Source organism: Anolis sagrei, chromosome 3 (assembly GCF_037176765.1).
Source record: "Anolis sagrei isolate rAnoSag1 chromosome 3, rAnoSag1.mat, whole genome shotgun sequence".
Classification (NCBI taxonomy): Eukaryota; Metazoa; Chordata; class Lepidosauria; order Squamata; family Dactyloidae; genus Anolis; species Anolis sagrei.
The window spans coordinates 197,686,660-197,714,469 of record NC_090023.1 but is presented as its reverse complement, the minus strand read 5'-3'; the positions used below and the strand labels follow the sequence as shown (position 1 = coordinate 197,714,469).

The 27,810-nt window shown below is 39.5% G+C and overlaps 1 protein-coding gene across 1 annotated transcript in view; it reads right to left on the bottom strand.

Moving 5' to 3' along the window:
• Window positions 1-27,810, bottom strand: part of FAM53B (family with sequence similarity 53 member B) — a 165,441-nt gene that overhangs the window by 47,251 nt on the left and 90,380 nt on the right. Inside the window, exon 5 of the mRNA XM_060768601.2 lies at window positions 25,352-26,130. Coding sequence (XP_060624584.2) covers window positions 25,352-26,130 — 779 coding nt within the window. The remainder of the gene's footprint in view (window positions 1-25,351; window positions 26,131-27,810) is intronic.

The window sequence follows — 27,810 nt, the reverse complement described above, 5'->3', positions numbered from 1 at the left end:
TCCCTCCCATGTTTTTTGAAAATATGTATAGCATTAATCCTACTTCCAGTCATGTTGGTGCAACTCTTCTAGCAGTTGTGAAAAAATAATTGCAATGTATTGATTTAAATGTATTTAAATATCAATGTGATAAAACAGTCATAAGTAAAATTCACTGGGAGTGTCTGACTACAGAAATAGTATTCATCCCATACTAAAAGGATGGGAAGCCATTGGCCGCCAATGGTTTTGGACAACTTCAGGTTAACTCCAATAACCCCTTAAGAGCCGCCGCAAACTAGCCTCCTGCGAGAGCAAACTGTGCCAGCAGGTCCGATGACATAGAAGACTCCGCCTCTTTCTCCGCCTCTTTCTCCATGCCAGCGTGGTTTTTCCTTTGCTACGGCAGCGATGCCAGCGTACTCTCACTGTTGGCAGAATTCAACAGCGAGAGTACGCTGGCATAGCTGCCCTAGCAAAGGAAAAACCATGCTGGCACAGAGAAAGAGGCGGAGAAAGAGGCGGAGAGAGAGGCGGAGTCTTCAACGTCATCGGACCTGCTGGCACAGTTTGCTCTTGCAGGAGGCTAGTTTGCGGCGGCTCTAACATTAGCTATGCTGAGCTTAGTTAATGAAAGGTGGAGGCCAAATGTCCTCTGCCTCATTCCTGGTGCATAACATAGAGTTCTACTATCCTGAATGAACACCTTTGCAGCTAGCTGTTGCTCCTTGATCTGCCTTTATTATCAGTGGTGCGGAAGCCCCTAGTGGCACAAGGACTGCTGACCGAAAGGTTGGAGGTTCAAATCCAGGGAGTGGGGTGAGCTCCCGTCTGTTAGCTCCAGCTTCTCATGCGGGGACATGAGAGAAGCCTCCCACATGATGGTAAAGCATTCCCTGGGCAACGTCCTTGCAGACCAGAAGTGACTTGCAGTTTCTCAAGTCACTCCTGACATGGAAAAAAATCAGTGGTACAAGACTACTATGGCACAGACTACAGTTTATCAACCAAGAAGTCAGCCATAACAACCTGGACACAACGTATTATTTGAGAACACAGAAATGCTGGACCACTCTAACAACCACCATGTCAGACTACACAGAGAAGTCATTGAAATCCACAAGCATGTGGACAATTTCAACAGAAAGGAAGAAACCATGAAAATGAACAAAATCTGGCTACCAGTATAAAAAGAAACTCTAAAATCATTACAGTAAATAAAGAAAAACATTCAAAAACAGGGGAACTCCAGACAAGAAGCAATCAGGGACAGCTAATCGCCTCTCAACAAAGGATTCCCCCAGACAGTAAGAAGTCACACTTTGAAAACTGCTAGGCCATTAAATGCTAATCAAGATGGCCAATTGAAACATTCACACCTACCACCAACAGACAAGAGTTCTTTCTCCCACCCTGGAGTTTCCACAGATATATAAACCCAAATTTCTTAGTTTTCAACAGACCTCCCAACTTCTGAGGATGCCTGCCACAGATGCAGGCGAAACGTCAAGAGAGAATGCTTCTAGAACATGGCCATACAGCCTGAAAAACTTACAGCAACCCAATGATTCCAGCCATGAAAGCCTTCGACAAAACCTTTTATTTGTTTTAACCTGTTTTTCTATCTCAGAAAGGGCAATTACATGGGGCAGTGCCAGTTTTCCATACTGCCCTATGGAGCCACACCCATTTAAGTCTGCCTAAAAATTTTGTTTTCCTTCAATGTATTCTTCAAAATGGAGATCATAAGTGATGCTATATCACTTCCCACTGCCACTTTGAAGGAGAAATGTGATGAAAACATACTTAAGAGGGATGGAGGTTCTGAGGAATGTGGGGGCTTGCAGGTTTTTTGTTTGGGTTGCAATTTTCCCACCGAAATCACATCAATAACGTTAGAGGTCTCGGGTGACTTGTAGAGGGTTTTAGGGGCTACCAAGTCTAGACAGAGGGCACACTTTCACAATGTTTTTACTGATGTGTTGTTGGGCTTGACCTCATGTAAGCCGCCCTGAGTCCCCTTGGGGAGATGGTGGCGGGGTATAAAGTATTTATTATTATTATTATTATTATTATTATTATTATTATTATTATCTTATCTAGCTGAAAAGACACAGCTGACCCCTGGTGATCAATATACTAGTAACTTCCCAATTTCTTCAACACAGAATTGCTTCTTAATATTATTTAGCGAATGCAAATATATTCCGAATGTGGTAAACAGACTGGTTGTCATGTCATTTGGTAGTGTGTGTAAAAGTTGCACTGCCTCCCAATCTGCTTGTAAGCCCAACTCAGCATGGAAGCTTTAGTCTTCAGAGCCTTTTTTTAATGAAGCTGTAAATGCAATTTGATTATACAGAATTTATTGCACAAGCTTACTGGAATATTACAAGATACAAATTTTACAACAGGGCTTAGAAAAGCTTCAGGACTGGTAATATTAAGGTCATTAGGAAAAGAGTTAAAGGAAAAGATGGAGAATTTGTTATGAATTTATTAGTGACTCCAAAATGTGAAGAGAACTGTCCAAAGGAGAGAGATCTTTTTTCTGAACTGAGTGGGAGGTAGTAAAATGACAGCAAATAATAATGATGATGATGATGATGATGATGATGATGATAACTGCAAAGACTCTGGCACAAACCAGTCAAGGTGGTCCCAGTGGTGATCAGCACACTGGGTGCAGTGCATAAAGACCTTGGCCTGCACTTAAACACAATCGGTGCTGACAAAATTATCATCTGCCAGCTGCACCTTACTGGGATCTGCACGCATTATTTGCTGATACATCACACAGTCCTAGACACTTAGGAAGTGTCTGACGTGTGGTCCAATACAACAGGCAGCAAAGTGATCTTGTCTGCTGTGGACTCATCTTGTTGTGTTTCAAATAATAATAATAATAATAATAATAATAATAATAATAAGAAGTTACAGTATGGATCATCGATGTTGCAATCCCAGGCGACAGCAGGATTGAAGAGAAACAACTGAAAAAGCTGTCACGATATGAGGACTTAAAGATCGAACTGCAAAGACTCTGGCACAAGCCAGTAAAGGTGGTTCCAGTGGTGAACGGCACATTGAGTGCTGTGCCTAAAGTCCTTGGCCTGCACTTAAACACAATCGGTACTGACAAAATTACCATCTGTCAGCTGCAAACGGGCACCCTACTGGGATCTGCACGCATTATACACCGATACATCACACAGTCCTAGACACTTGGGAACTGTCCGACGTGTGATCCAATACAACAGCCAGCATAGCGACCTTGTTTGCTGTGTACTAATCTTGTTATGTTTCAAATAATAATAATAATAATGCTTTATTTGTATCCCACCAAACATCTTCCCGGAGGGACTCGGGGTGACTCACAAGACGCACTCAATAGTGCAACACAATACGAATACAACAAAATACAAATAAAATTAACCTCATTACACATAAAAGAGCGATGAAGCACTCATATTAGTTCCCGGACATTATATTTCCATTCTTAGTAAGACACAATGGTCATCTCTTTTTAGCGGAATTGTCCAAAATAATCCTTGGAGGATAAACATCAAAAATACAGATATGTAATACATACTTAATGTTTGCTTTCGCATCCTGTAACAGGAATAGCAGTGTTTCAGGAGAGGCGGTTTCCCCTTTAAAAGGAGGATAAAGCTTCAGACTGGTTTCCAGGTTTTGTTACCATAAAAGCAAAACAACCGTGTTTGCCTGCAAATAAAATGCCCTTGCTTAAGAAACTGATGGATTCATTCCTTCCCCTCAGTATGTATTTCCTTCTCCTTGGGCTGTCTACTTTGAAAAAGCAAGAAGTGTTAAATGGTGAAGAGATGAAATAGTTTCAACAACAAGCTATCCAAGTAAGATACACCTATGAATAGTCCTATACAATGCCCAATATCCATGCAGGATATGTTTTAAGGTCTTCCACGGACACCTGAAACCGTGGATAATAGTGAACCCTATATTTTGACCGTACTTGGGCTGGAAGCATACCACAAAATCACACTGGAGGACCTAGAAATAAGGGGTTCATGTTTTTCCAAGTTCTCAAGCTTTGAACTGCTTGTACCATTCAAACCTGAACTGCTCAAATGAAAACATGGATATCAGATTGGATTTCAAGGGAAGCAAAAATGAAATAATAGAATGGGGAAAACATAGGAACATATTGTATTTTCAGGATTCGGGCCGTAGATACAGCTTGTTTATTATTATTATTATTATTATTATTATTATTATTATTATTATTTATATTCCACCCCTCTCTCTATTGGATGCAAAGACAAAATACAACTTACTTATTTATTTCGGTCATTTCTACCCCGCCTTTCTCACCCCCTAGGGGGGACTCAAGGCAGCTTACATCCGGCACAATTCGATGCCCACAATTACAATAAAATGCAATAGCAATAACACAATAGATTAAAAACAAATTAATACAGTACAATACAACACAATACAATATCAACTAAAACCGCTCTATAGCCCGCATTCATAGTGTTCTAAAATCCGTCAATCCGTTTAGCATTGCCATAGTCCTTTCCAACATCATTACCTTGTTACCCTGCCAGACTATCCATATATAGTACTTAAACCATATATAGTACAAAAGTATTTAATAACAGGGTTGCTGTGAGTTTTGGGAGCTGTATGGTCATGTTCCAGAAGCATTCCCTCCTGGCATATCGCCCAAATCTATGCCAGGCATCTTCAGAGGTTGTGAGGTCTGTTAGAATCTAGACAAGTTAGGGTTATTTATCTGAGGAATGTTCAGGGTGGGAGAAAGAACTCTTTTCTGTTGGAGGCAAGTGTGAATGTTGCCACTTTGATTACAACTGAATGGCCTTGCAGCTTCAAAGTCTGGCTGCTTCCTGCCTGGAGGCATCCTTTGTTGGGAGGGGTTAGCTGCAAGGCCATTCAATTCTAATCAAGACGGCCAACTGCAACATTCACACTTGCCTCAAGCACACAAGAGTTCTTTCTCCCACCTTGGAAATTCCACAGATATATAAACCTCACAACCTCTGAGGATGCCTGCCACCGATGTGGGCAAAACATCAGGAGAGAATGCTTCTGGAACATGGCCATACAGCCTGGAAAACTCACAGCAACCCAGTGATCGCGGCCATGAAAGCCTTCGACAACATATTTAATAATGGTTGAATGGATAATTCTACTAAAAAGTAATTTTACAAAACGCAATCTGTAAAACACTCTAAAATAAAAGCCTGTTATGCTTTGCTGAAAAAAATTGGTTTTAATTGCTTAACCAATTAAAACCAAAGTCCTGCCTAAGCAAAAAGCCAACCAAGTTTACCATAAGAGGGAAAACCATAGTTTGGGGCAGTAATTGAAAAGTCTCTCTCACGTGCATTTACCAAGTACATCTGTGATGGGACCAAAAAGAAAGCCTTCACTCAAAGATGTTAAATCCCAGGTAGGCGTATAAGGCAGATGAGAAACAAGGGTTTTATAGGTCATCACCAGCATTTTCAATTGTGCCCAGAAGCAGACAGAAAATACAGTGTTCCCTTACTTATTGAGGTGGTTCTATTCCAGGACCACCTGCGATAAGTGAAAATCTGTGAAGTAGGGATGCCATATTAATTTTAATATTTATGCATTATTTTATATATTATTCTCTTACCTGTGCTTCCTTACCCGCCTCCCAGCCCATCACAAGAGCACCTTCCTGCCTTCCTGGCCTCTGCAGACCCCAGCAGAGCCTCCAGAGCCACGCAGGCAGCAGCAGGCCAGGGAGGGAGGCCTTCCGTGCCAGACCTCAGGCCACCGCACTTCTGGGGTCCCTGGCCTCCACTGGACATAAATATTTTATATTTTTTATTAATATTTTCAAAATCCCGTGAAACAGCGAGTCCGCTAAAAGCGAACCACGAAGTAGCGAGGGAACACTGTAGTGGAGCTATTCCAGTGAAAGTTATATGTTCCCTACAACTACCTTCAGTCTGGTTGTGGTGGGGACTTACTGGCAATTCCTGGATGCTGTTTTCTGTCTTTCCAACTTTGGGGGTTCACATTTTTCCCCCAAGTCCATTTAATACACAGCAACAGCATTTGCACAGCAAAAATATCAACCCTAGAGCAATGCTGTTTTGAAATAATAATTATTAGAGGTACTGCTGCTGCTTTTACTGATAATTACCTTGTAATTCCTAGCCATGTTGTTTGTTTCATTTGCTTTGTGAGCACCGCACGTAGCCCAGCAGCCTAAACGTATAATCACTTCTATTTTAATTTGCTCTGAGCACCTGTGCCTGTTGATATAAACAAACTTCAAAAGATCCTAATGGACTACTTGAACCAAAGATATTGCTACGCTTAGTCTCTGTTTCCCATTCAATAGGACAAAATACAGCTGCCAATAATCCAGTTCAAGTGTTTTGCTGGCTCTCAAAAATACAATTAGTATTATTATCATCAATTATGTATAAAGCACCACCGGTGTACATTGTGGTTCACAAGTGAAATAACAAAATAACAGTAAACAATAATTCCAAAATATTTTGAAAACAACAAAGCTTTATTAAGGATAAATACTCTCTCACAATATTCTTCCTAAGAATATGCATCTAACTGCATAAAATGTACATAAAATAATGCTCTGAGGGAATTTGCTTTTCAAGATTTGCCTGTTCGTTTTTGGCAGAGGGACAGGACGGGGGACAGCTGACTCAAACGAAGTACAGTATCAAATCAATGTAGGACAAAATGCAAGCAATAAATAGAACCTTATCCAGCGTGTATACAATTACAGATGGCAATTCAAACCATTGAAACCTTAGGATAAACTGTCAGCACTTCCTCCTTCTCCAACTTGGGTGAAGGGAGAGAATCTCTTTATCTTATATTTGTTTAACTACAAATAACACTTATGCCTTAAGGAGAATTCCACAAGGCTTGAAGGTTTTCAGCACCCAAGAGTATGCTGTTGATCTCATAAATATATTTATTTATTTATTTATTTATTTTAGTCCTCCCAGTCCTTGAAGAATAAACCTGATTATTTGAGGATAAGAAGTAACCACATATCGCAAAAGAGCCAGCATGGTATAATAGTTTTAGTGTTAAACTAGGACTTTAAAAGACAAGGGTTCAAATGACCGCTTGGCCATGGAAACCCACACAGACAAGTCACACACTCTCAGCAGTAGCCTCCAGTGGCGCAATGGGTTAAACCCTTGTGCCGGCAGGACTGCTGACCGATAGTTCAGCAGTTCAAATCCGGGAAGAGAGGGTTGAGCTCCCTCTGTCAGCTCCAACTCTGCATGTGGGGACATGAGAGAAGCCTCCCACAAGGATGGTAAAACATCAAACATGTGGCCATCCCCTGGGTACGTCTGTGCAGATGGCCAATTATCTCATACCAGAAGTGACTTGCAATTTTTCAAGTCACTCCTGACACAAACAAAAAGCGACAGATGAAGGTGAAAGCAAACCTCCTCAGAACAAATCTTGCCAAGAAAACTTCATGATGGGTTCATCTTAGGGCAGAGGCCACATCAACCTTATTGATGCCTTTGAAGGTCCACTGAATCCATGAACAGAGAATCCATGGATACAGAGGGACAACTATCATTTTTTTACATAGTGGTCGGGGCATTTTAGTTTTTACCCAGTTTGGGTCCTCAGATAATATTAAATGACAACTCTCAACACTTTTGATTACACTATGTAACAAAAGTTGGAAAAAAATGTTCCTGCTTTGAAAGTTATTTCCTGTTTAATTGTGAGGTACTTACTTTGAATGTAGTTGTTATCCTCCAGAAATTTCGTTTTTATGGCTGCCACAAACTATGTTGAATTGGTTGAGACTTTATCAGATATTCACTGAAAAACTATAGCAAAATGTGCTGCAGGATATCCCACAAGAACATAATTTTTGTAGTGTAATAAAATTTTTGCAGTGAAATGACATTTATAACCCAGGAAACAAATGTTACATAGTGTTATCTGCCATGCAGCCTAGGGATAATGGTAACTGCAAACCAACAGTACTTGTGGGTCCGAGGTTGGGGAAAGATTAAAGGACATTTTTACATCAGACATCATATCCACAAGACTTGTATCTAAATTCAAACCTTATTATCCTGACAAAACAGAACAAACTGCAATCTTCCAGATGTTATTGTACAACAACACCCATCAAGACTAGTCATGATGTCTAATGATGAGGAATACATTAGTTGTAGTGCAGAATCTGGAGGACCACATGAAATGTCATGGCTGGATTTGATCCGCGGGTCTGGAGTTTGGCACAAGTGCCTTAAGGTTACCATATCATAGAACTTAATAGGGGTAGATCTTGATGGAGAAGCAGACACAAAAGTAACACTAAAGAAAAGCAAGGCAGAAGGCCTGAAAAAGAGAAATTCTAGCAATAATGATGATCTTTGGTCATGGCATCGAAAATGATTAGTAGAAGTCATTCAGGATTGAACGATGAAAAATCAACAAAGCAGAGAAAAAAGAATACTTGTTTGTACCTCTGTGAACTTTGGGCATGGAAAGAGTGACTTTGCTAGAAGTTTGACAAATATAAACCCAAGTGGGACTGGAAAAAGGGTCTCATCAATGCCAGGAGTCAGATGAGTGGTGGAAACTGGGGAGGATGTCAGTTCAATGTTTTTAGTAGGAACGTGCCAATTCACCCTGATTCTCTGGGTAAATACTAGGAATGAGAGTAAACGTGAAACAGGGTCAGCGTGACATTCAAACTCTGCTGGTTCAAAAGACCTAAGCAATATCTGAACCATGCATAAGCTAATCTAAATTTGAGCCTAATTTGAAATGGGGGTTGTCTGCATATCCAGCCAGCCTCCAAACCAGTCAAAAGAACAGACATTTCTTTTTCCTTTGAGAGTTGGGAAAACTAGCTGTGGGATGAGCTCGTTAAAGAGATTGGCAGTTCTGCTCTTTCTTCTTAATTTGCTCAGAACTAGTACAGTGTTCCTTTACTTATCTGGGGATTTCCGTTTCAGGACCACCCGTGATAAATGAAAGTCCGCAAAGTAGGGACGCCATATTAATTTTAATATTTATACATTATTTTATCTATTTTATCTATTATTTTCTTACCTGCGCTTCCTTACCCACCTCCCGGCCCATCCCAAGGGCGCCTGCATGCCTCCCTGGCCTCCGCAGAGACTCCAGAGCCACGCAGGCAGCAGCAGGCCAGGGAGGCAGGCATTCTCCGCTGCACTTCATGCCGCTGCACTTCCGAGGTCTGTGGAGGCCAGGGAGGTAGGCCTTCCCCATCACGCCTCAAGCCGCCGCACTTCCCGGGTCCCTGGCCTCCACTGGACATAAATATTTTATATTTTATATTAATATTTTCAAAAACCCACGAAACAGCGAATCTACTAAAAGCGAACCGTGAAGTAGCGAGGGAACACTGTAAATACACATGATCATTTTTCAATTGGAAAATGGGTCTATGTAACCACTTGATATGATTATTATCTGTTACTTCACACCAACTTTTCCTATTTACCTTGATGTCTGATCAGATACAAAAAGGTGACAAATTCTCATTGCTGTGTGGTTACCAGATATATAGTTGCAAGGAACCACTGGTAAATGTTTGTCTTGTTTAGCACAATGGCTTACCAAGTGCCTAAATATATCCTGTTGCAAGTAACCACTGGAAAATCATTGTGTTTATTTCATTGGGCAGGACCAGCATGGTTTCAGACATCCTGAGAGATTTGTTATTCAATGATCAGATCCATCTGGAGCTTTTCCAACATCTACGGCCTATTGTGCACAAAAGGATATTCTGCCAGTAACTTTACCACCTGTGCTTTTTCCCTGTCCTAATGGACCAATTATCCATTTACACTCAAGTGGCCTGGAGGAACTCATCCAGAATGTGAAGTCAGCAAGTCACAAATCTCTAGCTTTGGGAAAAAGCAAAGCAAGTACCCCATCAACATGGCAGAATACCTCTGGGTTTAGCCATACCATCTGAACTGGACTACTACAGCTGTATCTCTGCTGATGACAATTAACTTCATGCCATTTCAGATTACATCTAGGGTTTCTTGCCAAACAGCTAAAGCTACATAATCCACACTGCAGCTGTTGAAATGATGTGACCAAACACATTTTCTATGTTGACACATGCTTGGTTTTAGCCCTCTTTGCTGCTATCGTTGTTGGGCTGGTGTCTCTGCTTTAGTTTCTTTTCTCCGTTTTGCCTTCTCTCGTTGCTTCTATTGTGAAACCTGCTTTTAATTCATCAATTAAGGAAATTTTCAAGATTGATTTTTGCATCCCTTTTCAGACAACTCCCCATTCACTGATTCAGGATAGATACTCTCAATCTGCAGCCATGATGGCTCTGTGAAAAAACTTTTACACAATCTGTTCCTTTATCACCTTTACATTTATCATATATTCAGTGCAGTGCCTCAGTTCTGGTGGTATTTCAATATACAGAACCAATATTATTTTATAAAACCCAAGAGATAATATAGTAATACTTTTCATGCTAATGAGAATAAAACGACTGGCTCTCAGTTTAATGGCAATTTTAGTCCTCTGTGTGATAGTTTGTTAGATCAGAGCTGGCTTTAGAGCAATGTTGGACCTTTCTTCCTGATAGCTTTACTGAAGACAGAACACTATTCTGCCTGACCAAATGTAAATCTGGCAGAGTTTCTAAGGATATATAAAATCTTCACCACTATTCTTTGAATACTTCTATTTTGTCAAAAAATTATATTGCAACACTCCCTTCTTGAAATTACATTTCTCTTCTTTTAATTTATTAATTCAAATAATAAATTTGTATGATAACTCATTTAAAGGCAAAATTACCATATCCATTCATTCACCCACACTTTCAAGAAACACCTGTGTTTACACCTCATGTCATTCCTTCTTATAAAATATATCTAAAAAGCTTTTTCCTTCTTTCTCCCCAAATTTAGACAAATTAATATAAAAACTACAAACCAACAAACAAACAAAAAACAAATTAAAACAAAGTTTACAATATTTTTTCTAGAATAAAAGAATAAAAGAAAACATATCTAAAGATCAGAAACATTAACTATATGCGCTCTACATTATCTAATCTATATTCTTTGTCTGATCGCTATATTTTCTCAATTTTCTACACCTATTAAATGAGAAAGAACTATTGATACATCTTTCTCCTACATAATAACACTCTTCTTGTCCAAAAAACCAGTGATTGAGGTTTGACCCCTTTTCTGCTAGAGGAACACAATGAATGGGCCCCAGTCTTTCTTAAAGTTAAAGATCTCTCCTTAATAAACATAATAAGTTTATCCAAGGTATATGCTTTAATTACTTATATGTCTGTTATATGGTACAGAATTATTGCCAATTTGTAAACTGCCCCGAGTCCCTTTTGGAGTGAGAGAGAATGGGGTATAAATGCAATGAATGAATGAATGAATGAATGAATGAATATTCTCTTTAATTCAGGTTTATTTGTGTGCATCTTATGCAGAACTAGCAATTGTTCAGAAATCTACCAGTATATTTGGTTTTGGGTAGGTGCTGCACATCTATTTACCATTGCAAATATAAAATGAAAAATACTGATAATATGCAACTCCCTGTTCTAACTCTGAATCTATTTTTAATACACAGAACCTTTCCTAACATCTCCTGCCTGCTTTATTGATACCAGGAAACCTGTCCATGTGAGAACATCTGATTCATACCAGACCTGTTTCTTATTAACAATTAAGCCATAGCCAATTTAGTGCAAAGGACAGGGACATTTTATTTCCTCTGTTCATATGTCCCTGTGATATGTTAATCCTACTCTAGCTGTGGGTACATCTTTACAACAGGCAAGGTAAACTGAACTGTCCCCAGAATCCCTTCCTGAGCATGTGTGAATAGCAAAACAGAAAGAAACAGAGAAAGCAGGTAAACCTCCCTAACAAGTTACCCCCAACAAATAAAGCATAGCTCTAGCCTGGCTATCAACATGGAAATCATAAGTGGTGGCTGGTGAAAGAAAAGGTCAGCTCTGGGTGTATTTTGAAAGAAGCTTTAGGGTGATCTCTAGAAAGTTCAAACATTTTTGTTTACTTAGTTAGGCAAGGCTTATCTAACCTTGTTATTTCACTGACATGTGCATATTATTAGTTGTGAACACAAGTTAGTTGGCATTATGTTGAATTGCTTTCTTCTTTTCTGTGGAATCTTACCTTGCTTTTTAATGTTATTTCTGCTTCTAGTACCTTTTTTCAATTAAAGAAGTGATGCCCAGGAACAGATTTATTGTGTTAAGTATTGTCATTTTATCTGTAAGTCATTTCTGACTTATGGCAAATGTAGGGTGAATCTCTCACTAAGGGGAGGAGGTTGGAAAGAATTGTTCAGAATGGTGTTTGCTTTTGTCTTCCTCTGAGGCTTAGAGAGTGTGACTTCCTGAAGGACATCAAATGGGTTTCCACAGCTGAGCAGAAATTTGAACCCTAGTGCCCAGAGTCATACATTGTCCAAATGCTCAAATATTATACTAGTGAGCTACATCTTATAGCTGAGTGAAATATACCGGCAATTATTTTCAGTCTATGCTGCTTTACAGCTTGACGTGACTTTTTCACTCCCTGTATTATCTCCTTAGGCTGTGAAAAAAATACTTTGTAAGAGTTAGGCAATAAAAAATGGAGAAACAAATTTTGTTTTTGTTGGAGGACTTGCCTGAGTTCCATTCTGACGTATGAAGCAGGCATAGACAAGTAAAAGAATATGTTGCGAAGCTTCTTTATTTCTTTTGGAACATGTTTTGCATCCACACAAGTCTTATATTCCATCACTAACCTGGCAGATGGGCTCCAGTACAGAAGGTGCACATCACTGTATATCTATGTATGCAATGACAACTATGGCTCTGAGCGCAAGTATGTTTTTGCATTCATCAAGGAATCTAAAGATATGAAATCTAGATTTATTATATGTATCACTCTAAGGCAGTGGTGGCAAACCTATGGCATGTGTGCCAGAAGAGGCCCACAGCACCTTCTGTCCTGGTATGTGAGCCATGTCTCCCTTCCCTCTCCAGCCCCCCACTCACTTTCACACACAGCTTGCTTGCTTGCCCGCCACTCACCCACTGCCCGATTGCCGCCCCAGCTCACCACCACCATCACCCCTTGCTTGCCCACACCTCCCCCCCCCCCCCTATTTGGGCACTTTGCCTCTAAAAGGTTCACCACCACTGCCCTACGGCATAACCCTAAGGTAAACCTTTCACAGGATTTTCTCAGCAAAATTTGTTCAGAATAGGTCTGTCAATATCTTCTGAGTTTATAGATGCTCATATTTTGTTCTCTAAAATCCAGGAAATTTATTTTAAATAACTTCAATCTTGTCCTTATTTGGGAGTATGATACCAATTTTCAGGACTGACCTCTACTGCTGGTAGACGAAAACTCGAAGCCTCGCTTCTCTATTTTTCCTGGCTTCAGCTGCAAAAACCTGGCAGTGCTGGCAGAAACTGACTATATGGTTTTCTTCCAAGCATTGGAGGCACTTAGAGTGCCCATCTGAGTCCGGCATTTTCACAACACATTGGCCGTATCTCTTAAAGCGAGTAGTCAACATGATGAGTTTGCTATAGAGCTGAAGTACGTAATAAGCTGCTGCTGCAGCGGACAAAAGGAACTGGGGAGTAGCTGATGTGGGGTACCTTTTTGTATCCAGAGGAGTGGGCAGAGTTATCCCCAAAATTCAAAGCTAGAGCTTGGAAAACTTTTCCGTTGGAGCCTGTGCAGGCACAGTAAACCCACATGTGTGTATCACAGAGGCCATGAAGAAGAAATACATTTTGCTGATTTTTTAAAATGTTTTGTAAACCATGTTGCCTTAGGCTGCTGTACCTTCCCTTCAAAGACAGAATTGTTTAACTTTTGGTCAGAGTGAAGTAATTAACACCCACTTTGAATCCAATCAAGTATGCCTTACTTTTAGATCACTGTTCTTAATCTTGATACTTATTGTTTTAAGCACCACAATAAACAACCTACTTCCAATACACACACAGTTAACTCACATAACAGGAATGGGTTGTGGGAGCAAGGAGATTAGGGTGTGTTCCCATAAGTGAAAGATCTAAAACTTTACATGTTACAATGAGATAAAAAGCATCCCTTTTCTGGTTGCACACACGACTTTTGTACCAATTACTTGCTTGATCTTCAAAAGCATATATGCTTAGTAGGTGTTCTTGGCCGATTTGTTCACTGACTTACTCAGCATGTTAAGACTAACGGTCCTTTATTTTACACTGTAAAAGGTACATATTAAATACCTGTATCACATCACTAGTCTATCTCATCTAGACGCATACAACTGCCAAAACTTTGTCAGGACCAATTTTAATCTAATGTTGCTGGGGGGGGGGGGGGGGGGGGGAGTTCCACAGCCCAAGGGGCCACCACTGAGAAGTCCCTGTCTCTCATTCCCACCAGACATGTTTGCAAGAGTTGTGGGACTGAGAGCAGGGCCTCCCCAGATGATCATAATCTCTGAGGTGGTTCATAGGGGAAGATATGTTCTGACAGGTAAGCTGGGCCGGAACCGTTTAGGACTTTATAGGCTAAAGCCAGCATTTTACATTGTGCTCAGAAGCAGACCGGCAGCCATCGGAGCTGGCGCAACAGGGGGGTTGTACGCTCCCTGAACACTGCTATAGTGAACAACCTGGCTGCCACCCATTGGACCAGCTGAAGCTTCCAAACAGTCTTCAAAGGCAACCCCACATAGAGCACATTGCAGTAATCTACATGGGATATAACAAGAGCGTGGACCATCATGGCCAAGTCTGACTTCCCAAGGTATGGGCGCAACTGGCGCACAAGTTTTAGTTGTGAAAAAGCTCTTCTGACCACCGCCGAAACCTGGGTGACAGGCTCAGTGATGATTCCAGGATCACCATCAAGCTGCGAACCTGCATCTTCAGAGGGAGTGTAATGCTATCCAACACAAGTAAATTTAAGTAAGTACATTTATTTATTTACTTACTTACTTTATTTATACCCCCACCTTTTTCCCTATGGCGACTCAAGGTGGCTAACAATAACATAATCACAATTTAAAACAAAGCAAATACAGAAAGTGAAAAACAATTAAATAAGACAGTGTGGATTGGGAGTAAAATACAGTTAAAATAGAATAAATACACTTAAAATAGAATTTAAAACTCATAATCCCACCCATACCTCCCTGGCAGTGTAAACTTTAACCTTTCCAAAATGCCTGCTGAGAAAGAAAAGTCTTTACCTACCTGTGGAAGGCAAGCAGAAATGGGGCCATCTTAACAGCTCTACCTTTTCATTTTATAACTGGGGGGAATTAATATAATTGTCTTGTGCTGCATCACAATTATGTCCCTCTGCCTTCCCGAGAGTAGAAAAGCACGTCAAGGGCAATACTAGAACAAATTGAGCTTTTGTGCCCTTTTAAGTGTTATGCCTTGATTGATGTCAGGGATTAGAACAGTACCAAAAAACAGAAAACTAGGGGGAGAGAAAGAAGCTCTATGAGCAGCTGTTCTGCTGTTGCACGAACGAAAAGAAACAAAACACAAAACCCCACTTACAGTTCCTCAAATGCCAAAGTGGAGTGTTGTATACGCCACTGGAGGTTTTGAATACCTAAACTGGCCTGGGTAGAGGGTTTCTCTCACACATATTTTTAGGCTGAAAGCTTTTCAGTGTTCAAAGGACATGGCAGCCTTTCTTTCTCTTTCTCCGTAGGGGGCAGCAGGAGACGACGTCCCCGCAGGAGCCGGAGATATTTGCACAATTCACCCTCGAGTCCCGTCTAACAAAATGCTTTTCAAAGTAGCAAAGGCATGAAGGGCCAGGAGGATAATGTTGGGAGCTCATGGGACATGAGCGCAACCATGTCAAAACGCTGGATACATCCCAATTAGTTATCCTCATGGGAACAAGCCTAGGTGTGTGGGGTCAGTTGCAAAGGGAGGCCTTTTGAGGAGTATAAAGGAGCAGCTTTGTGAAGTGGAATTGCCAGGCTTCTTGCTTTGGCACCCAAGGAAACCCAATAGTATGCAGATGAATTCTTATGTAAACTCTTATTGGAGACATACATAAGCCAAAGCTAAATTCTGAAAGGGAGAGGGCATGAAGAATTAAATCTTTACTGTTGCACATACAAATTAAACTGGATTTTATATGTGTTTTGTGCACATGCAGCAAGCAACTTGCCAACTCTACTCTTCACTGTACTACTACCAGATTTAGATGTGCTGAATTGACATATCTGGCTCTCACAAACTGTACAGGGAATAAGCAAATCTCCATGCTGGCTGCTGCCAGTCTAAACAAGGAGCAACTGCTTAGATTCAGTCATAAATTCCTTGTTGGATGTTGACCACAGACTTCTGATGATGGTGAAATGAATTAGCTAGAAAAAGTCTGGAGAACCGAGCCAATGAATGGTCATGCCCTACACAGCAGAATGGTTTGACTCTGTATAAGCCAGTTTTCTCTGTTCCCTCTAATTCTGGATCTGGAATTTGGCTAATGTGAGTTGACACTGTACCTCAATTTATACTTCCATTAACTCTGCTGAATCTTATTCTGTTAGTTAAACTGCAACAGTAAACAGTGTTATATAAAGTCCTTTGGCACTCTCCTTCCTTAAGAATGTCAAGACATTCACTAACGCTTGTTAACTACTCCACTCTACTACCAGTTTTAGCATCTTGTCAACATAATCGTATACCGTGGAACCTCAACTTAAGAGCATTTTGAGTTAAGAGCTATTGCTCGACCAGTTTTACTTTGACATACAAGCACCTTTTGAGTTAAGAGCTAGCACCAGAGGGCATGCTAGCATGAGAGTACAGGGCTTTAAGGGAGCAGCCTCCGTACCTTGTGCCTCCACGCCTCATGCTCCTGTCTTTGGGCAATTGCTGTCCGCTTGCCTTGCTGTTACACTGGCCAACACACATTTCGTTGCTTCAAATGTCCTTCCTTGTCACAACTTTGTGCTTTTAACATTTTAAAGTTTATCTTTCTTTCTTTTTATTTCATGTAAACGTGCATTTATATATTATTTGTTATTTATAAAATACATTTTCTTATTTAAACAAAACGCGTAACAAAAATAGGGGAGCGTTTTGGGGAGTGGAACGGATTCATAGTATTTCAATGGGAAAATTTGCTTTAAGTTAAGAGCTAGTTTTGAGTTAGAGCTTGGAGAAAGATCAACGGAAGGGATTAAACTCCTAAGTCAAGGTATCACTGTAGCTTGCTTTGCAAAGACAAGTTACACTATTTCCACAGCATTGTGTAATTTGCCAAAGTAGAACATCTGTCAATTAAATGGAAATATGAGTGGTCTAACACAACTTGTTTCTGAGAAACCCACCGATCTACAGGAATCAGTATATTGTCCTTTAAGATGTTTTTACACTGCATGTTAAATCTGTTCTTAAAATATTTCTTTCTATTAGCATTACAATGATTGAATTGCAGAAAATTCTGTTCTACTGCTCTGTTGTATATCTCTCCTTCCGTGTCCTATGTGCTCAGACCTTTAAGAAGAATGCTGCATTGAATATTGTGATGGCATTATTTTATACATCACTGACTTTCTAGGAATCACACTGATCTTTAGAAATAACAATGGGCTCCCACTCACAGCGATTATTTGAGGACTTGAAAAAGCAGAGAAATGTGCCTCTGGACACACAGACAGAAAAAAAATATCTAAGCAAGACATGAGAACAAGAGCCCTAGTCTCCTAAATTAGCTCACTGCCTTAGGCACAATTCCTACTTTACACCAGTAATTGTAAATGGCTTCACTGTGCTGCTTCCAGAATAATTATAAAAAATCTTATTCACTGCTGTGTGATCTTTCACTACATAAACATGCTTCTAAAGTTCTTGCACAATAATGCAGCTCTGTTGTCTCCGTTAGCTATCAGGGCAGCATGCACAGATGAGTACAAACCTAGTATCATAAGGGATGTTGTTGTTTGCCTTCAAGCCATTTCCAATCTATGGTGATCAAAAGGCGGCCCTATTACAAGCGTTTTTTTCATTGCCTTCCTCTGAGCTGAGAAAGTGTGACATGTCGCCCAGTGTGTTTCATGTTGAGAAGAGATCTGAACCTTGGTCTTCAAAGTCATAATCCAGTGCGCAATCTTTCATGTTGGAACATTTCTAGTTCATGATAATAACAAGCCACAGAAAGCTCTAAACAACAGACCTATAGAAAAATGTAAGCTACATTTGTATGTCGATTCTTGACATACAAAGAGACTACTCCTAATTGTACTTTTTGTTGTTGTTAAAATTTAGACAATCCACCCCAGAAGATAGAATTCTTATTTTAATCAAGTTGTACAATTCTAGTTTTTTAAAAAGTATAAAGTATAAGAAATAGCATCTAAGGAAGAGTTTTCCAAACATTTCATGTTGGTGACAAACCTTTTAGACATGCATCATTTCGCAACACAGCCATTGAGTTTTGATAGAAAACCTGAGGTTAAATCAACCTCTTCTGAGAGATACAGACACATATGTAAGTTTTAGTAATGAAATGTATAGGAGGATACAACATATCTCAAGATATGTTGTGGATATTCTTTAAAATATATTATTTATTGCTTATTTTATATAGACTTGGAGGTTTTTCACTATATTTGCATAACACACCTACACACTGTAACAGACACACTGTGTCTCAACACACAGTTTAGAAAGCTTTGATCTAAGGGGTATTTGAAACCAGAAACATATTTACAGTGGGAAGGATCTTTGAAAACTGCTGATCTTTCTAACAGGAGCAAACTAAGAATTAGCAACAACTCTTTCAAAAATTAACACTATGAAACAAAATTTGAAAAGTTTTCTGTTCCTGGTTTGAAAGTTATTTCCTGTTTAATTGTGCAATACCTACTTATGGAAAATGTGAATCTCCATAACCATTTGGGAAATGGGATTCATAACCTTTTTGGAAAAACACTGGTCGAGGAAAGGCATGATCTTGTTAGAAGTCACAACCTTTTGAAAAGTGATGTTTACCCGCATTCATCCAAGGCAATTAGGTCTCTCCGCTGTTAAACTAATGTACCTAGGTATGTCTTTGAACTGCTAGGGACAAAGACATGCCAATGCACAAAAACATATTTATTCAGCAGAGTTTCATAAGTGTTCCTTTAACTGCCCAAAAAATATCTACTCTCCCTTAAATATATATCTGCATTTAAACCATGCTCTCAAGATACAAAATAGTCTTCTTTAAAAGTAACAGAGTTGGTTTACTCACAAAACTTCATGTATATGGCATACAGGCACTTTGTTTATGAATTCAATTACAATAGGATTTTAAGTAATTTCTCTGTGCAACACAAGGCATCTTCCTTAGATTCAATAGTCCACAGTCCAAACTATAACTGTTCTTACACTGAAGTCTAAACCGATCTGTTCCTGCAATCTTCTTAAAGGGATACAGATAGCTTCTGCTCTCTCCAACAGTCTAATGGCTCCTATCTCCACAGAAGTCTAAAGCAAAACACTGTTTCTGATGCAAACACACACTTCTCTACATGGCTTCTCAAAGTAAGCACTGATCAAAAATGGAGTCTTAGTACTGAACATGTCCAGACCTGATCACATGGTCTGCCGCCCCTTCCACAACAAAGAGGTTAGGTAAAATTACAAACCAATACACACATACAATACAGTAAGCAATTATATACATAACAAATAACTAGTGGAGGCTTGAGAAGGTTACTATTTCCAACACCTACTTTGAAAGTAGTTGTTATACTCCAGAAACTTCACTTTTGAGGCTGCCACAAACTATGCTAAATTGGTTGAGACGTTATGAAATATTCATTGAAAAACTATAGCAAAATGTGCTGCAGGATGTTCTGCATAACTAAGTTTTTGCAGTTTAATAAACTTTTTCCATGTTTTAATAACAGAACCAATTAGGAAATTATGTTACTTAGTATTATATGCATATATTGCATGCCTCTTTCAGAAATATATATATATATAGAGAGAGAGAGAGAGAGAATGTGTATGTATGTGTATATGTGTGTGTTTCCGTGTGTGTGTATTGAAGCAAACCAATCATGAAACACAACATCGGGCAAATGGGATGGTGATAATGTCATTTTCACCATCCCATCCTACCAACCGCTCCAAGTCGCCTCTGGGCTGAGAGGGGCGGTATATAAATATGGTAAATAAATGAGTGCAGATAAAAATACTCTGCAAATCATGCTATTACAAACAAATATGGAAAGGGGTGAAAAACTGTCTCAACAACGATATATCCCTGCAATGACAGCTGGTATGGTTTTGGAAGAGTATAACCTGGCACAATAGTGTGATGTAATAGAACTTATATAAGCTCTTAAAGATGTGCTCAGTGACAGCATAAGTAATCACTACTTTAAATGGCAATAAATCTGCATAAAGTAAGACAGTATCATTTAATTTTAACTTTATCGTAAAAAAGAGTAAACAATTCTTTTCTATTCCCTCTCTCCCAATCCAATCCCATATTAGCCATTATCATTTTCAGCTATTCTGTTTTAAATTTTTTGGGAAAAAATCCTAATTGGTTTTAAGCTCATCCTGGAATGAAAAATGTTTTTTGATCCTCCCTAAGATATTTTTAAGACAGGACATTATAGAGAAAACATTGCAAAGATAGCTTTTAGTATAAATTAGAAGAACATGACTGATTCTTCTGCAGTTCATTAAAAACAGCTTCATTTGATGGATCAGGCCGATCATAATGACAATTACATGGAAGTCGGCATTGCCTGAATGCTTGCTTGCAGTATTTCATTATGTTAAGATTTTAAGGCTCTTGATTTATCATTTGGAGCTAATTTACGTACAGATGATATCATACAAAGACAGACACAAGAGGAGTTGTTCACTCACAAAATAGGGAGGAGACGATTAAGCATTGTTTTGTACAGAAAGAACCATATTGTGCATATTATGTTCTTTGTCACTGCCAGACATAGCACATTATTACCCCTTTAGCCTTATCACGCTGCACTCTTATGTCAGTATTATTCCACTTTAGTGGAGCTCAAAAACTTTCTAGTTGAAAATTAGTGCTATGGCAGTAAAAGTGGAATAATAGCAATTTAACAGTGTAGCATGATATGACCCCTTTCTTGAGGACACTTTCAAATGCAAATAAAATATAGAGTATAAAAACAGTACATATACTGAAAGTGCTATATGTATACAGCTGTACAGTACATAATTTTTCCTATTTTTCTTAGTTTCAAAGATAATATGAGAATTGCTTATTTATTTATTCCGGGATTAGTGGAACAAGTAACTCACTACAGTAAGAATTAGCGATCTGGGGACTGTATCAGAGAGCAATATGCAGGCCAATAATTACACACCATACCACAATGGTATTACAAAAATTGAAGGCAAAAGATATGTATACTATCTGCAAAAACTGATTCATGTGCACCAACTCACTTTTAGGAATACAGTAGGTCCTTCACTTTCCCTAGAGTTAGGGCAACAGAACCTTTAGGAAAGTAGAAAAACCAAAAATAAAAATGCCATTTCTTTAACCTGAGTGAATACCTCTCCAGGAATCCTTAGCTTTTGGCAGAAGCTGACCATACAGTTGGGCTGGAGGACCTAGAGATTCTAGAAAGAACATAGTAATCAAGTCTGCTAATAATCAAATAAACAGAAGTTAAACTGTAAATGTACTGGACCAAGTGCCATTATTATAATTTTAATACAAGTGCAATAGGCTTCATCACAGCAAAGAAGACAGTGACCAAATGACCTGTTCAGTCAGCTGTCCAGGAATTCATTGCTGGGTTCCCGATCTCTCTTCTGATCAGACTGAGATGGAATAACAGGGAACCGTCCTCCAATATCCATATATACAGCTGTCCTCCCCATAAAAAAACTATGTTTTGTAAAATAGGACACATAGCTCAATTTACCACATATTCCTGAAGAAGATCAAGGTCTTAGATGTTGACATATGGCAGTAAGGCCTTTAGGTATCCCATTCCCAAAGTCTTTGGGGCTTTAACAGCTAAACCAGAACGTCAGATTGAGCTTTAAAAATAAGCTGGTAGCTAGTTAAGATCAAATAAAATATGAACATCAAATATGTTCCTGATGCCTGGTCTCAATTAACAAGATGGCAATAACGGTTTGTGCCAACTGAAATTGGCAGTGCTTTTCAATGATAACCTCAGCCCTGCACAACACAGCTATGTAATACCATGAAGTTATCAGATACTATCTGGTCTTGGAAGCTAAACGTAGGTTAGCTTCCAAGACCACCAAAGAATATCAGGTGCTGTAGACTCTATTTCAAGGAAGGAACTGACCAAGCCAAGTCATCATTCCTTGCCCAAGAAAATCCTCTGAAATGTATGAGGTCATCATAAATTGACAGGCAACTTGAAGGCACAGAGAGGGGAGGGAGACTGGAGGTAGGTCACTGGGATAAGAATAAACATGACAAGTTCCTATTTCCATGGAAGTTCTATCCAAGTTCCATGAATTATCATGTCAAGGAAGACTTATGGCAAACACTCTAGCTAAAGCTAGAGGAAAGTGACCTTATCACGGGCGCATCTAACAAGATTTTGCTTGTTCAAGGACTATACTCATGTCATAAACCTTATATTTTAGGAGCAAAACCTTATATTTAGTAAGATTGACCCCAACCAATAGTGCTTGTGTCTAGTTTGTTTTGGACTTCAACAAGTGTTGGTCTTACCCATGGACAGTGGAGGAAATGTGAGTAGTCTCTTGGCTCTTTGCTTTTTTTAACCAAAATGCACCTCTGAAGGACCGTACTACAATAGTGTGAGAATGGGAGGATGCTTAATTCAATCCCCACGTTGAATCTCCACCCTTCCAAGCCACCTACAGAGAAGAAAACTCTGAAGAATGGAAATTTTAATCAGAGTGTTTGGTTTCATGGAAACATACACCCACATTATTCAGATTCAGTATACAATGAATAATGGCTGTATTTTGATTAACACACACACACACACACAATCCTAATGTACTTCCCACATATCAGCTACTCTTTCCTAATTAAATGAGGAGTTTGTGACCTAGGCAATATATGTGTGTATACAGATTGCCAGAGAAACATCAACACCTGTGAAAATCATGGCTAAATTTAAATGATCAATGATTTTGACAGCCTGAACTTATTACTTCAAATCTTGACAGAGGATTTTTTTTTTCATTTCAAATTATACAATGACTAGGGAGTCCTCACTGGAAAAATATCAAACTACTTTTCATATCCTGTGTCAACTAGAGAATTTTGGGTTACCAAAATCACTCACAATTAACTATGTTCCAGCACACCACACATAACCCTGTCCCAGGGAATGTTACCCTTCTAAAGCAATTCTAAATCAACCACATTCTACTTTAATGCAATATACCAGGAGCTCTTTTGCTGAAAAACTAAGTTAACCACAGGGATTTAGTTTCATTCAGAGGTCCACTAAATCTTCTGCTTCAAACTTCTACTATTTCCTTGGATACGAGTCTGGACCAAATGAAACAACCCATCTATACCTAGCTTCAAACTTGAACAACTGTATATTTTGAACTGTTTCCATAAGGAGAAGAAAATAAAAAAGGCCTTCAGTGATGCTAGCTGTGTGATTTCAACTTGGGGCTCATAAAATATAATAAGGTCGTTTTTACTGCCGATCCAGTTTATTAGCTAGTAAAAACAGCTTAGCATATTACGTTTCAGTGACACACATTTTCAAAGGGGGAACTGCAGAGCGGTATAATGTACCATTTCCCCCCGAAGTCACCCCAACATGATATTTCCTTGTGCCTTTTATCTACCAAACTTTTCTAGAGAAGGAAAAAAGCACTCCTTCAAACACAAAAGAAAACAAATTTATTCAATCTGCCACAGAGTCTTAAAGTATTAAAAGCATCAGGTTCTTATGAAAAAAGAAATGAGTTTCCACTGTCAAGCGTAATTAAGGGGAAATAAAAGACAAGCGAGGCCTTCTAATCAGTCGTACCTGCTAAGGAAATTCACCATTCACCAAAATATCATGTGCATTTCATGGGGCACTGTTTAATAAGAAGGCTCCCAAGTATAAACGTAATTCAAGACACTATGCACAATAGGAATGGATCATATCTTCATCAAGATGCAACAGCTGGTTTAAGCGCACACTGCCAATGTTAACAGCGTTAAGAGGAACGTTACAGTTAGTGGAAACTTAAGAGGAGGGTGAAGGATGGAAAAAAATTGGCAGGTAGACAGCAGTAAAGTAACACTGGGAATTAGGCCAGGAAAGCAGGGTTAATACCCTACTGTGGGCAATGAAGTGGGGTGGGACAAGCCATAAGATCTTTAAACTCTGAATTATCTCTGTCCCACACAAAGGTATCATTATTCTATTAACAAGTATACACTTGTAAACTTGCTGACAAAAGAAATGCAGAATCATAAAACTTTTGATTAGATAAGAAAATGAAGTTAGTTTGGGATACTGCCCTTTGTAGGAGTTCAGTGCAATGTAGTTTTCATGTCGTGCGCTTTTAAAGTTGCGCACTTATCTTGTAATTCAGTTCCAAAAGTTAAGAATTCATGGGAATCATACCCCTTCTGATATGCCATTCAGGCCTTTTATCTGCTCTCAGTATGGATTCCTAACTGAAGAGGACATTTTTACCTTTTCTTTTTGCAAGTGGAAATGAAACATGATGATGGAGTGGAAAATTACAGAAGCCAAGACTCTACTTGAAAGCACGGCTCTAAGATGCTAAACACAGAAATCAGACCAATACTAAGCACTCTTGAGGTTTCTTTGTTTTCCACAGCATGCATTCCAAAGCACCCCTTCTGTAGTTTAATACTACCAATCAGAAACACATTCCAACTTGCTAAAGGAAACACAAGTTTATTTCAATACAGAAGGACTGCAGGACAAGGTTAAATATTTGAATATTAAGTGAATTAGAATGGAAACAGGGAAGTATTTAACTGAACAGAAATTATTTTGTTTCTAGATTCTGCAAATAGCATGACTGGTTGTCCCTGATGCTAAGCACAACCTTGTTAGAAGAAGAAGAAAAAAATCTCCTTGCTTATGAAGAGAGAACCAACAACCATGAACTCTTTTCCACATAAACAAACACCAGATGTCAAAATTAGTTAGTTCCTTGGTTTTAATTGCCCAACATATTGCTACATTAGTGTGTACTCAATAGTGTTTCACCCATAATAAATGGCTGGTGTGTTTTCTGAATGTCTGGCCTAATTTCAGTGATGTTATCAACTCTTACCTGGGTCATCTTGGCAAGGTCCAGGGAAGGTCTCTGTTCCTTCACGTCTTCTGGACGCCGCCGTTTAATCCCCACTTTCTTGTCATTAAGGACACACGGCTGGGAACGGCTTCGGGAAAGCCCATTGGAACGCCTTGTCAACTCTGGGGTCGAGGCAGGTGTGCTGTTTGCTGAGGGCAGGCAATACTCCGAAAAGGAAATCTGATCATGGGAACAGGAGAGCGATCTCTGGATATCAATCCTGCTGCTTTCTATGGAACTGTGGTCACTGCCCCAGATATCGCTTGCCTGTCCGTAAGTGGCCGACCTCCTCATTCCTTGGCATGGCTGACATCCAAATCTGTTGCTAAATCCCGACTGGTCACAGAACGAGGAAAGAGGGTTTGACCTGGAAGGGAGGCTAAAGCTTGAACTCCTCTGCATGGTGGTGAATCCGTTGGAGTAGCGCTGGACACTTCCCCCACTATAGCACCGTCTTTTTTCTACAGGAGTCCAGACCTTTGATCCTATAGGTCTCCATGAAGCCCTGCAGCTAGACATCTCATCCGAAAAAGACAGCGACCGACACTGACGTTTGCTGGGAGGTGCAGAGGGGTTGCCACTGTGGTCACTGAGGCTGAGGTCTTTGATCAAGTTGGTCACTGAGCATGTGCTAGCTGCCTCTCTCTGCCATATGGAGCTCTCTTTGCTTTTGTCTGGCAAGCAGTCCCAAATGTTGGTACTTGGCTGCTCGATCTGAAGGGGACACTTCCTGCTGAGATCTCTCCATCTGTCATTTTCTAGTTTTGAAATGATAAAATAATATACATTCATTACTGCCAATTAGTGTTATGCTTCACTTGCCACATCAACTCCCATCCCCCAAGGCACCAAAAAAATCTAATGGGAGAGTTCACGATAAATCAGTTAATCCTTTGAATTGGGCTTGACAAGTAACTGATTTAGGATGGTGGGAGACACAAGTTAGTTGTCTGGCCAATTCAAGCAGCAGTAAAGCAGGCAAAAACAGAACAGAGCAAGCTGCAATGCATCTTTTTGTGTATACTTTCAATGAATTCACATCTATATAAATAAAAATGTAATGTTCGTTTGTGGGATTAACGTAACTCAAAAGCTACTGGACAAATTGACACCAAATTTGACACAATACATATATCAGGCCAATGAGTGACTATCACTCATAAAAACACTGAAAAACACAGCAGAAAAGACTTAAAAAGCCAAAAAAAAAAAACCCAAAAAATACATTACAATGCATGCACAAAACCACATATATATACTCAAACACACATATACACAAATATATGCACACATATATACACACACAAAACACATACACAGACTGGGCCACAGCAATGCGTGGCAGGGGACAGCTAGTTTTACATAAAAGTACAGCATTTAAATGTAATGTTTTAATTCCAGTTCAAAAGTAAAGCAAGGATAAAAAAGAACTTGCACAATACCATTGATAAATATTCAGTACTGAATAAAACTTTTGATATTATTCAGCTTATATCAATTTTATGTAGTTCAAGGCAGCTGCAAGAGTCACATTCCAAACAGCTAGTAGAAGAAACTTTCCCATCTTCTTCTCCTGAGTCCAATGCAGGCCACTGAAAATCCTATACAAAAACCGAGTCTGCTAAAATGAATAGGCTGTGAAGCAGAAGCCCAAGGGAAAAGAGGAAGGATCTCAGAATATCACATGGAGTAGAATGTCCTACCCAATTGAGAGAGATCTCCTATTTGCCTTCTAACACTGTGGTGCACAACATATGGCCACCACCCGGAAGCCCTAGCCAGCTTGTCCAATGGTCAGGAATTCTAGGAGCTTAAGTCCAAAATACCTGGAGGGCCACAGGTTGTGCACCACTGCTCTAACACAACAGTCTTTCTAATTCAACAAAGTCATCCAACTCAGGAAGAGATAGTTGCCATACGGAAAAAGACCATCAAAGTCCACCACATATGCCCAGATCTGGACTTCATCCAGTGTTTTCTGAGGTTACCTGCCATTTTTTCCCTATACATCTGACTTTTCCTCCCACTCATACCACTCAATGTATGCCACAGGTGAGAAAATCTACATCGGTTTCAAGCTCCAGGCTGCCGGTTTGTGTATGCTAGTCATACTTCTCCTTTTGGGACACAAGAGCAATTCATGGAAACATGAACAGAAAGATGAACAGTTTAAGTTTATGCAATTTGGAATTCACATGAATCCCATGTGGACAGTCATGGTGGAAATAAAAAAAAAATGAAAATGACTACAAGTCCAAAACACTGAGGTAATAAATTCATGCTAGTTTATTTGGGATGGGGAATCTTCTATTTGCACTTATTCAAGTAAGACAGAAAATAATCTATCTACAGCAGTTGTTTACTGAACTTGGGGAAACAAGCACATTATTTATCAAAGGGGCACTAGGGAGCTGATTCCTTGCTAACAGCGAATTCTT